Source organism: Grammomys surdaster, unplaced genomic scaffold, assembly GCF_004785775.1.
Source record: "Grammomys surdaster isolate TR1022 unplaced genomic scaffold, NIH_TR_1.0 332520, whole genome shotgun sequence".
Classification (NCBI taxonomy): domain Eukaryota; kingdom Metazoa; phylum Chordata; class Mammalia; order Rodentia; family Muridae; genus Grammomys; species Grammomys surdaster.
In genome coordinates, this window is record NW_021627747.1 from 1 (window position 1) to 12,557 (window position 12,557).

The following is a 12,557-nucleotide window of genomic DNA, read 5'->3' on the forward strand; positions in this document are numbered from 1 at the left end:
ACACACACACACACACACACACACACACACACACACACACACACACACACACGATGTCTCTGATATTCACAAATCAAAAGAAACCTAAGTTTTGCTACATATGCAAATATCCACCAAACAAAAGCAATCTAAAATCACACACCACTGGAAAAGGAGGCTGGGCTTTTCTTTTTAGGAACAATGCCAATCCCAGAGGTGGGTATTTTCCTCTCCTTATGTTTGTTTGTTTGTTTTGTTTCAGACATAGTCTAGTACAACCCAGGCTGGCCTCAGACTCACTCATGTAGGCAAGGCTGGTCTTTCTACCTTGGGAGTGCTAGGATGACAGGCATGCACCACCGTGCAGTGCTTGGGACTCAAATCCAAGCCTTCATGAATGCTAGGCAAGCCCTCTACCAACTGAGCTACACACCTAGTCCCTAGACTAGGGGTTGTTGAGGTTGTCTTGCTTGCAGTGCTCAGGACTTTGACCACCTTAGACAAAAGCTCCACCGCCAGCAACATTTGCAACCACTTCCGGACTACAAGGGGAAAAGGTGCCATTGTTTACCTGCATGTACACCAATGAAATAACCTTGAGAACAAGACTGGAGAGATGGCTCAGTAGTTAAGAGCCCTTGGCTGCTCTTCTCAGGAGACATGCTAGAGTCCTAATACCCACACATAGCTCACAATTGTCTGTAACTCCAGTTCCTAGGGAATCTGACTCTGTCTTCTGCAGTACCCCTCTGCAGACACCAGGCATCCATGTGGTATACAGATATACAAACAAGCAAAGCACCCATACGCATAAAATCTTAAAAAAAAATTCAATAGTTTGTACCCCATCCTCCTGAAAAAAAATTATATACTATTTTTCACATTATCAAATATGAAGTAAATAGTCATTTTCTTAGCTAAATATAATCATGTTGGAATGAAAAATCATTAAAATACACTACCAAGAAAGAATAACCTAAAATTTGTCCCCAAATTCTCATCTTCCCTTTAATTTCCAAAATGGTCTTACAGGGCCAGAGAGATGGCTTACTGGGTAGGGAGCTTGCTGCCAAGCCTGACAATATGAGTTCAATCCCAGTACACACACACGACAGGAAGAGAGAGCCAATGTCCACAAGTTGTCCTCTGACCTCCATAAGTGTTCCCCATACACACAAATGCATGTAATTATTCTAATTAAAAATGAGCCTTACAAATCAAAAGGTTCTAGAGAATATTAATATGCCCTTCCTATTCACAGTCATAAAATACAACAGGCAGAGGGACTGCAATCTTATCTTACGGAATGTTTTCATAAAAGGCACTCATAAATCCATTCTGTAGTCTAAAAGATGAGTCCATGCACAGCTCTAAAACTCTCCACAGCTCTGCATCCCACCTTTCTTCATCACTGTCTGCACATCCGGGGAGTTAGAAATCACCCCATGAGAAATGTCCCACACAGAGCTGAAAGCAGCATACGAACTCAATACCCTCAGTCATGCCTTCAGACTCCTGCTCAGTAAACTTCCCTGGTTCATTGTTCCCCTCTCCCTCTCCATATTCTTCAGTTGCTGAAAACAATTAGACAGAAATCTGCCTTATTGATGAAAACAAAACGAGTCACATCTTTCTCTCCCCAACAGTGGTGTGCTCTTCAATGAGACAGAAAAGGCTGTGGATGAGCCGCCCTGACCAGTGCTGTCAGCTCTAAAACTACTCCTCCACCCACCCCAACTACCACATCACACAGGTACACTGTAAATACACACAACTTATTTACCCTTTAGCACAACATTAGTGAAACCAAGAGGTTTTCAGCACCCAAGGCTGCCAATTTTCCTATCCCACAAGAACAAAATCAAGTAAAAATGGGTCTCAAGTGGACATGTAAGTGGATTTTCAAGAAATGAAAGGCGGGAACTGGATCCACGACTGTTTGGAGAGAGAAAAAGGTTTCTGGAATTTCCTACTATTAGGGACAAAAGGACTCACAAATTCAATACACATTTCTTTTAACAAAGAACTCCTATGCTGCACCCCCACCTGGGCCCCTACTTCTCAAGCTTTACCCTTGTTTCTAGGTCCCCTTTCACTCACCATGGTTCCTTATCTTCTGCACCAAAGCCTCCCTACACTGGATCCTTCACTAAGGCAGTTGTGCCCTGCCCCTTCCAGACCTTCTGTGGAACCTCAGGGCAACATGCAGCTCCCACTCCTGTGCAGCCCACCCCAATCAGGACTCCTCTAGCTTCCCTTAATCTCCTTTCTCGTCCCCCACTCCCCATTCCATCCTTTAATTCCCAGGGCCCATCTCCTCCGGCTGCTCTTCAGCCAGTCTTTTGACTCCACTATCTTTACCTTGCTGAACCTCTTCAATAAACAATTCCCCAGTTTCCCCGTCCCAGCTCACCATCCTTCCACCCTGCTTCTAGCCTCCTTTCAGCGATTTTCTTTTTCTCCCAGAACTGTCCTATTAACGCCCAGCTCTCAGCTCGCGTCCCTTTAGCCCTTCCACTGTCGCTCCGATTCTGGATTCCACCTGGTTGGGATCCAGGTCTCCTTTACAGCCTTGACACCCCTCCCCAGCTACTGACCCACACCTTGTCAATCCCACCCCGGCGGCTCCCAGCCCTTCAGCTCATCCCCAGCTCGGCACTAGTTCACACCCTTGTCACGTCTGGCTCTTAATCACTCTCTACTCCCAACTACTACCCCGGCTCTGCCCCTTCCTTGTCTTCCACTTGCAACTCTTCGGCCCCTGGCACTCCTCCCCTCAGCACTCCACCTGACAAGCCTTGCCGCTTCCAGAGCCCGGCTCCTAGCCCTGACCCCGGATCCCCCTTCCCAGCGCCAGGCTTCCTAACCACATCCCGGGGCCAGCCTGGGTCTCTTTCTCACTCCTCTCTGCGGCTTCTAACCCTTTCTCCCCTAATCCTCCTCTCTCACACTTAGCAAACCGCCTCCCCCCCCCCCCCGCCACCCTACCCCTCCGTCCCCTCAAGCCTTTCACCTCAGAACCCAGACGTCGCCCACCCCGCCTAAACGCAGCGTCCGCGCGCCGGGGCTCGCGCCTTCGCTGTCGCCGCCCGCCGTCCCCGCCCCGGGCGCCCCGGGCCCGCTGGCGTCGCGGTCCCGCCCCCTGCCGCCGCTCCTCCCGCCCGCTAGGCGCGCGCCGCCTTTGTCGCCCCTCACCCGGTGTGTGAGGGGATTTTTTCTTTCTCCTTTAAAAGGGGAGGGCCGGCATGCCGGGGCCGCGTGTCCCCGCCTCCGAATGTCTGCGCGGCCTCCCAGCCACTGCGGCCCCTCACGCCCCCCGGGCCGCCCCCTCGGCCGCTCCGCCGGCCCTCCGCCCCTCCTCAGCTCCCTCCCCCCTCTATTTACCGCCATCATCAGCACGCGCGAGCTGTCACCGGGGCGCGAGACGAGCGGGCGGACCCCGCCTCTTATCGCCCATTGGCCCGCCTGTCGGAGCCCCGCCCCCAGGTCCCGCATTGCGCCAACGGCGCACCTCCCGGCGGCGACCCGGGCCCCCATGCCCTTTGCGCGGGTTCGCGCCGCAGGCACCAAGTTTCGGGTCAGCGGCTATGGCGGGCCGGCGTGAGAGGCAGGGAGACGACGCGGCGCGAGTCCCCGGCAAAGTTTGGTTGAGGCACAGAAGGGTACAGAAGAAGGTTTCTAGACAAAGAGGCTCTTAAAGGTACAGAGTCTACTGTCTGGCCCTCCTCCTTAAAGGGCCAGGCACTTTGCGGAGCTCTCCACCCACCCCCACGTCCCAGATCTGTAAAGGTAAAGGAATTCTGCATACCCTGCAGCTTACCTTCAGTGTGTCTCACCGCTTTTTCACTTCCGTGTATTTTCTGGTTTTGTTGTTTTCTTTACGGTGTAGCAGCAGCCAGCGAACCTGGGGGTTCCTGAGGCAGCGTTCTGCAAAAGTTACTCCTGGCGCCCAGACAAACACACACGTGTGGACTTTTGCCAGTGATGACTCAGGCGGCATTCAGCCGTTTTATGAAATCCTCTTTGACGGGACAGAAAAAGGTTCATCGCTCCCCAAATGGGGACTGGGAAATAAATCAGACCTAGGTGGCAGTGGCCCTAGGGACTTCCGAGAGGGAAAAAGGCCATTCTGAAACAGAAAGACTCCCTTTGGAAGGTAGGCAAGCTTCCTGGGTACATTGTCCTGACAGACCTTTCGGGGGAGGGTCCCTCCAAATAAGATAGACAATGTTACAACACCCAAGGCAGTCTAAGGCGGCTAAAAACATTTTTGTTTTAAGAAAAGAGAAGAAGAAAACGTGTATTAAATGTTACGGTTGTTCAAGGCTTTATGTCTGTAAATATGAAGGAAGAAAAAGGGCAAAAATTAAAAAATTTAATCAGATGTGGTTAAGCAATCAGGAGGCCAAGGCAGAAGTTTTTACGGTCTGTAGATTGTATAGTGAGTTCTGGGACTATTTTGGATAAGTAACAAGACCCTGTCTCGAATGTGGCAAAGGAGGAGGGTTAGAGGCCTGGGAGACGACTGAGGCCCTGGGTTCAGTTCTCATGGGAGGGAATCCTGCAGTGTGATTCAAGAAGTCTCAGGACTTGAGATCCCTAATTAGAGCCATAACTTGGTGTCTTATTTAACAGTTCTCTTTATGGAATTCTAAGTTGTAACTCCTTACATAAGTAAATAAGAAAAACCCGAAAAGGTGCTCCCCACCCCCCCTTACCCAGTTCCCAACAGCTTTCCTGGAGCAGACAGTCTCTTAGTCATTGTTCCTTCCTTAGCTAACAAGGTGTTTTTCTGGGTGAGGAAGTTGTGCACTTCCAACAGCTAGAAGGAAAATCTTCCCACCACTGTGAGCGCACACTACATCTGTGGTTCTTGAAGTCTGTGCCTGGGAAGTGCAAAGGATCAAGAGCCTTTCAGAAGGTCTCTGAGACCCAACGTAGTTTTAAAATAATACTGAAAATAATCGGCCTTTGTTGTTGGACTGTCATTTGCACTGACAATGAAAAAGGAGCAATTATGGGCTGGAGAGGTGGCTCAGTGGTTAAGAGCACTGACTGCTCTCCCAGAGGTTCTGAGTTCAATTCCCAGCAACCACGTGGTGGCTCACAACCACCTGTAACGGGATAGGATGCCCTCTCCTGGTGTGTCTGAAGACAGGTACAATGTATGCATATACATAAATAAATAAATACATCTTTACAAAACAACAGGAGTGGTAAGGGCAAAGCATGATGGCACAGCGGTAAAGGTGCTTGCTAGTGAGCCTGCCTTTCCATTTCCACATTTCTGTGGAATGCAGGTTTTTGCAAGTTGTCCTCTATCCTCTGAGAAACAAATGTGTGTGTGTGTAGTTTAAGGGGGTTAGGTTCAGCCTATGAATCACTTATCACCAAGCCTGAGAATCTGGATTTGATTCTGGGACTACATGGTGAACGAGAAATGATTTCCAGATATTGTCTTCTGACAGCAACATGCATGTCCCCAGACACATACATACAAATAAATGAATGCAATTTTAAAAAACATTGTAAAAAGAACAGTGAATACCTGTTGCCTTAGCTCAGAAGCCTAATCAACTGTAGGGAAACCACAGACGCATCCAACTGTTCTTTGATGGCACTATATAACAGATGTTTTAAGATGTGAGTGTGTGTGTGTGTGTGTGTGTGTGTGTGTGTGTGTGTGTGTGTAATGTTGCACGTAGAGCTCAGGTTAAACTCTATTCTAAGAAAAACGTTTCCCCAGGTATGAAGGCACACGCCTATAGTCCAACACTTAGGTCCATTCAAAAGTTCAAGGTCTAGAGTACAAGTCAGCCTAGGTAAATGAGATTCTGTCTTAAAAAAAAAAAATCAAACCAATAAAAACCCAAGGAAACCCAAAATTAAATATATTTTGTTCTTTGTTGCTTTTGTGAGGCAGGGAAGATCACCTGGACATTCAGGAGGATCTCTGAGTTTGAGGTGAGCCTTGTATACATAGTTCCAGGCCAGTCAGAGAGGTACACAGTAAGGCTGTGTCTTAAAATGAAAACCACTTGGCTGGGCAGTGGTGGCACACACCTTTAATCTCAGCATTGGGAGGTAGAGTGGGCCTCTGTGAGTACATTAAAAAGCTCCAAACAGGCTGGAGAGATGGCTCGGTGGGTAACAGCACTGGCTGCTCTTGGGTTGGATTCCAGAACCCACATAGGTGTGCAGGACAATCAATAACTCTAGTCTCAAGAGATCTGATGCCCTCTTTTGGACCAGGCATGCATGTGGTGCACACACACGTATATCCAGACAAAACAAATTTTAAAAGAAAAAGGCAGAGACAGCTTCTTCATGCTCACAGATTTCCCTTTCGACTTCTGTGCTGTATGGAAAGCAGCATTATTCCTACTATACAGATTCAACCCAAAGAACAGATCTGATTAAGCCCAGCGCTATAGCCAGCTGCCAGTCAGCTGTCTCCTAAGGCAGTGTCCCTTCAACTGACAGCCCCAGCACACCTGCCACTGCCCAGCCTGGCCTTTCCTACACAAATAATGATTCCCAATGGTAAATCCAGCTCCAGGATAACTTAAGCTACAAAATTGTACCAGATTCTCTTTTTGAAGCCATTATGAGCGTGCCTGATGTGAGGCAGAAGTGCACACATGGAATGCCACACCTGTGAAAGTCAGAACGTGGTTGTGGAGCTGATCCTTTTCCCACCTTACTTGGGCAGAGCTCACATCATTTGGCTTGAGTGCCTTTACCTGCGGTCCTTGGCTGTCTTGGAGATCACTATGTACACCAGGCTAGGCTCAAACTCAGCCTCCTTCCTCTCCTTCCTGAGCGCTGGGATTAAAGATGTGCTAGGCTAATTCTCCTTTTGAATGACTTCTAAAAAGTTCAGTAGAATGTATATTAGCCTTAAAAGTTACCTTATATGGGGGTAGAAAGATGGATGGCTCAGAGGTTACTATTGTGTACCGGTAGCTTACAGCTGCCTGTAACTGCAGCTCCAGGGATCCTGTCCCCCTTTTTGGCCTCCTCAGGCACTGCACTTACGCACACAACCAAATACACAGACACAACCAAACACACACATAATTCTTAAACTATTTTAAAGTTAGTTTATGTATTGATAGGGCCTGGACCAGGGATGATAAGAAATGAAACGATACAAGACAATGAAGAATCTTCACCTTAGAACTGAAGGGACAACTCAGTAATTGCTGGCCTGGCACATGAGAACTCAAGTTCAATTCCCAGAACACACATGAAAAGGCATGTGTAGAGAGGAACACGTGTGTAATCTCAACAGATTCCTGACGCTTGCTGAATAGCCAGCCTGGCTAACTCAGTAGCTCTGGGTCCTAATGTTTATAAAATGGTGATAAGCATCCTTCTTCCCCTCAAATTTATACACATAATCCCAACTTCCATGCAATTTGAACCTTCAAAAAGTTGCACGACAACCATGTCCTATAGTGTTCTATGATGCCCCATACAGACTTGCACGTGAAAGCTGGACAACACACTGGCCTTCTCACTAGTCAGTTCAGTTCCGGTGCCTCTGTGGCAGAGCCATCACCTGCTCCGTTATTAGGAGGGTTTTGCTTAGCAAGCTTCTTTCAGTGCTGCATTTCCATTCATGGACAAGGACCAAGCAAAGTACCCAAGTGGCCATTCTTCAGGCTTGATCTCATGTTTAAAGCCAGTCAACTGTGAGCTCAAATAGAAAAGAACAAAAACGAAGGGAATGAAGAGGTTAAGAGTGCTTGCTGCTCTTGCAGAGGCCCTAACTCCATTCCCAACACCCAAATCTGCCTGCGACATTATCCAGAGGAGCTGATGCCCTCTTCTGGCCTCCAAGGGTACTGCATACTCAAGCACATACCCCCACCCGCTGCCCCCCTTCCCCACCACACACACACACACTTAAAAGCAAAATCTTAAATAAAAAAAAAGAAGACGACTGCTGGAAAGGCAAGCATAGCAACTACACTTAACAAGATGCTAGATTGTTTGTGCTTTTCCTTATCTTTTAGAAACTGAGCCCTTCTTATGTAGGAACTGAGAGTCCATATTTACCACACTTAACATCTGTGTTTTCAGGCAACCAGTACAAAGTACAAAGCAGACAGACTGCAACAATACCGAATACAGAAGGCCCAAACTGTAATGTTTGTAAGTTTTATTGTTTATCTAAAACACCTCCATTTTTACAGAGCAACAGTAAGAGAGTGACAACAAAAGCAAGAGGAGGAAACGGTGAATGATGGGATAACAGAGCCCCAGCCGGGAAGGCGTGATGGGCTGTCCTGCACAACAAAGCTAGGAGACAACAATGACCAGAACCTCAGAGCTGCTGCACACACAGGCGCTGGCAAGTCTGCTGAGCTGTGCTCTGAGGACAGGCCCCTCACTGACACCCTACACTTGTAGAGTAACAGCTTTCCCAAGCCTGTCTCCGTGGTAAATGCTTCTGCAGCAGGTGTGAGGCAGGTGATCGATGATGTCAACAATTTCAAGGCTCAAGCAAGACAAGAAGACAACCTAGGAAGCACCCTGACAAAACTGAGTGTTGGGTGTCAGGAATGTGTGTCCACAGTGATTCGAGCAACTCTGGAAACCCCTCTAGCTCTTCCCTCAGTGGACTGTGGGCACGGATCTACTGAGCATGCTTGGATCCTGTGGGAAGGAAGGAAAGCATCCTGGGGACAGTATGACACAAGGAACACTATGGAACGGCAAGTGGAGTGCGCTATGCTCTGGGGAACTGAATGCTTCTCAACTATTAGAGACCATGGACTGTGCAGTGAGAGCTCTCTGCTCTGGCTCGGCTAACAGCCGCTTGGCCTGCAGGTTCACATAATTTAAAACAGTAGGGGAAGACATCAGTGTCCGAAGAATGAAAGTGACACTCTAGCAGGCATCTCCAGGAGAAGCCAACCACATCCTCACGCTAAAGGAGAGCTCCATACAACACAGGCACACAGCCTACACCAAATCTTCAGCACCTGGGGACACACACAACTCCAGCGCTGGCGGGGACAACCTTGTCCTACCTTTTGCCCTACAGCAGGAAAGGACCAAGCTTTTCCATTCTTCACAATTACCATTCTTGAGGACCAGCCAAATCCAGTTAAAGCATGAAGTAAAAAAACAGCTGTGTTGGGGTCAGAAGGGAAGTCCAAAGCCCCAGAACACAAGCTACAGCTGGGAACACAGGGGCCCAGGACCCCAAGTCCGGTACTTGGTCCTGAACAGTACCCTGTTGACAGCTCAGCAGGCAGGCAGCTGCCAGTCACTACCGGATCCCAGCCACTGGCACTTGCTGCTGCTTTCGGATCTTGTTGAAGAGCTCCATGTACTGGATCATGGTATCTGCTGGCCCATAGACCGCATCGTGTCTGTTCCCAAATACTGTGGGCGCCCCTGGCGTGTGGCTACCTAGAAAACTCTGTAGGAACTCAAGCAGGAGGCTCCAGCAGTCACTAGCCACCACACAAGGGCCATACTCCACCTGGGACAAGAGAACAGACAGCAAGGGTAAGGACAAGGATGGGTCCTTTCTTCTCTCCTGCCACTGGGACCGCTCACAGTCACAGGTGAAACCAGTAGACAATGTTGGCCTGGGAGCCTCCCGAAAAGAAACAAAACTACGGTCCTTTCCTCTACCTGGGATGCTTCCCAGACTCCTTCCTCTGGTTTTTTACTTTGTGGCAGGATCTAACTGTGCAGCTCAAGCTGGCCTCAAACTCACAAGCCTCTGTCCTCTATCTCCCAAGTGCTGAGACAGCAAGCATGCACCAGCACTCCCCAACCCCTTATTCTATACATTGTTCTACAGATTACCATTACAGTCAGCAAGACTCTCCACAGCCTGGTCCCCTAAGCCAAATGCCTTCCTAAACTCACTCATTTTTTTTTCCCCTTCCCTTCTCCCTCTCACTCTGGCCCTCTTGCTCCAGCCCAAAGATTTTTATTTATTTATTATATGCAAGTACACTATAGCTGTCTTCAGACACCCCATAAGAGGGCATCAGATCTCATTACGGGTGGTTGTGAGCCACCACGTGTTTGCTGGGATTTGAACTCATAACCGCTGAGCCATCTCACGAGCCCCTAAACTCACTTCAAATGTTTGTATTTCAGCTTTGCTGGCTTACTAAATGATAACATCTTCAGAAGGGAGACCCTGCAAGCTTCTATCTTGTTATATTGTTTCTAAAATCTCAGTTAATGCTGGACACATGGCAGGCTATGGACTTTCACTCTAAAGCTATCTCTCCATAGGTGCCATGTCATTTTCAATACCTACATATTCAGGTTTAATGTTGAAGGCCATCAGCCAGGAAAGGTGCTTGCCACCAAGCCTGATACCTGAGTTCAATCTCTAGGACCCACACATGGTAGGAAGACAATACTGACTGCTCTGATCTCTACACATGTGCTATGGCACATGCACACCTACACCCATGATAAGTGTAGTCATAGTTTTTTGTTTTTGACTAAAAAACTAGAGGAAGGCATCTCCTACACACATTCCTGGCCACCATGCCGAAAGGAAAGGTACAGTTTTGTTCCATAGCTCTGGAGGCCTCTCATAAAACATACTAAGGAGGGGCATGTGGGCACATGACTGACAGCCCGCCTCAGACATCCCTCAGAAAGCTGTCTACTCCAGCCCTTCCTGGAAAGGGTGTTGGTCTCTATCCCCTGCTCTCCTCGCTTATGCTGCAGTTTCCACCAAGTGAGCCTCTCTAAGCTTTTTACTTGTTGTGAACCCACTTCAATTCCGGGCTCAAGAGTGAGCGGCTAAAGAAAAGACCGATGAACCCTAGAGCGGTGCTGGACAGATGGCTCAATAGTTAAGATCACTTGCTGCTCTTAGGACCTGTGGTTGGTCCTAGCACCCACATGGACTAACAACTTTAAAAAAGTCTTTGACTCCAATTCCAGGGCATTGGATACCCTCTTTTGGCCTCTCAACACTGTACTCATGTGGTACATAGACATACATGCAGACAAAATACCCACACTCACACACACGCCAAAAAAATATCTCCTAAAGAACTAGGCATGGCAGCTCCTGTAACCCCAGCAGAGTAAGACTATGTCTCAACATAAATACACACATTTATACATACATACATACATGCATGCATGCATGCATATAATATATATGTTTCTGTTCTTTTTTTGAGTTGGGGATATAGCATTATGTTGGTATAATGCTTGCCTAACAAGCACAAAAGCCTGTTCTGCATCTCCAGCCCCACAAAAACCAGGCATGGTAGAACACACTGTAACTCAGGAGTTGAAAACATAATAATGACAGTCCAAGCCAAATGGAACTGTCTAAATAAATACATAACCTAAGAAAAAGCTGGGTATAGTGGCACACTGCTGCAATCTCAGCACTTGAGAGCAAAAGAGAGGAACATAAGTTTACTGTCCTTGGCTACACTGTCCTTGGCTACATAGTAAGTCCAAGGCATGAGACATGAATCGGTCCCATCCAGTCCCTCCCCTCCCAGAGGGCAAAAAATCAGCCAACCAAGAAGGATTCCTGTGGTGGAGGCATGACATGATACTATCTGAGTCTATCTGAACCAAGTGGGGCTGGGGAAACTTCCAGAATCCTTGCTGTGCAGCCCATAGCATACCCTGCTTGTCCTTCACCAAGGTCTTACCTCCACAGAGATGCCACGGGCACTGGGCCCCATTGTGACCGTGCCCACCTTCACCAGGAAGTCACAATACTGGTAGCGAGTACCCCGGGTCTCAATCTTGCTGGCCTTGGCACTCTGGAAAAAGCCCTTGAGCTTTACCATGAGGACATCGAAGTTGGTGTCAGCAATAAGGCAAGGGCCATTCTCAAAGAGGGCAAAGCAGCTCAATGGGTATTCAGAGTTATGCATCACGTACATCAGCTTTCCAGCCTGGCCTGCAAGGGACAGACGGGCCACTCATCATCAGGACTCTTGTCAACACACCCCAGAACAGGTCAAGTGCACCAAACAAGACCAGCTGGCAGTTTGGTACCCTGGCAGCCTGAGAGGAGAAAGGATGCTTAAATGCTACCCTTTCCCAGAGATGCCTAGCTAATTGGAAAAGCTAGCCAGACAACAGAGGCCAAACATACCTGAAGAACACCAGGGGATTCTCAAGTGTTGAGAGAAGAGTTATATGGTAAGCTCATTGAAGCCTATTGTATCATGATGATTAATAATCCATAGACTCTTACATATTATCGTCTATAGTTTAAAAAAAAAAAAAAACCCTAAGGGCTGGTGGTGCTACTTGGTAATAGATACTGGCCTAGTCCTGAGCTCCAGCCCTAGATCCTCAGACATAAAATAGAAGTAACAACTGCATGCCTCTCGGGACCCTGTCAGTACTGCCTATGAAATCTAAATGCTCTTACAGAGGCTTTGGAATAGGGAGCCTGTGAACATGAGGCTAGAACGGTAGACCACAGTCAAGCTGAGTGAAGTTTTCTGCCTTGACTATAAGCTGGCAGTGGCTCCTGCAGGTAAGGACAAGTGTCTGTGACTGTTTAGTTGAGACAGCGAGGGAAGTTGTGAAGAATCCGAGCA

General features: G+C 48.1%; 1 protein-coding gene across 2 annotated transcripts; it reads right to left on the minus strand.

The window, feature by feature from the left end:
- Positions 1 to 7,067: 7,067 nt before the first annotated feature.
- Positions 7,068 to 12,171, minus strand: LOC114616557 (mediator of RNA polymerase II transcription subunit 20). 2 transcript variants are annotated; one of them, XR_003710654.1, is made up of 3 exons: positions 11,652 to 12,171; positions 9,021 to 9,478; positions 7,068 to 7,674 (listed from the first exon to the last, which is right to left on the minus strand). XR_003710654.1 is itself a non-coding variant. In XM_028761993.1 (2 exons), the coding sequence occupies exons 1-2, from the start codon at positions 11,886 to 11,888 to the stop codon at positions 9,263 to 9,265; spliced, it is 453 nt and encodes a 150-aa protein (XP_028617826.1). In that variant the 5' UTR covers positions 11,889 to 12,171; the 3' UTR covers positions 8,130 to 9,262. The 2 variants fall into 2 exon arrangements, 1 of the variants encoding a protein (XP_028617826.1); XM_028761993.1 differs by lacking the exon at positions 7,068 to 7,674 and having other exon boundaries at positions 8,130 to 9,478.
- Between the last annotated feature and the right edge of the window lie 386 nt (positions 12,172 to 12,557).

What these genes read in the sequence shown, in the direction of transcription:
- LOC114616557 (XM_028761993.1), bottom strand. Translation starts at nt 11,888, where the DNA reads ATGTACGTGATGCATAACTCTGAATACCCATTGAGCTGCTTTGCCCTC. An exon ending in CCCGTGGCATCTCTGTGGAG is followed by an intron (nt 9,479 to 11,651) that starts GTAAGACCTTGG and finishes CTCTTGTCCCAG; the next exon opens with GTGGAGTATGGCCCTTGTGT.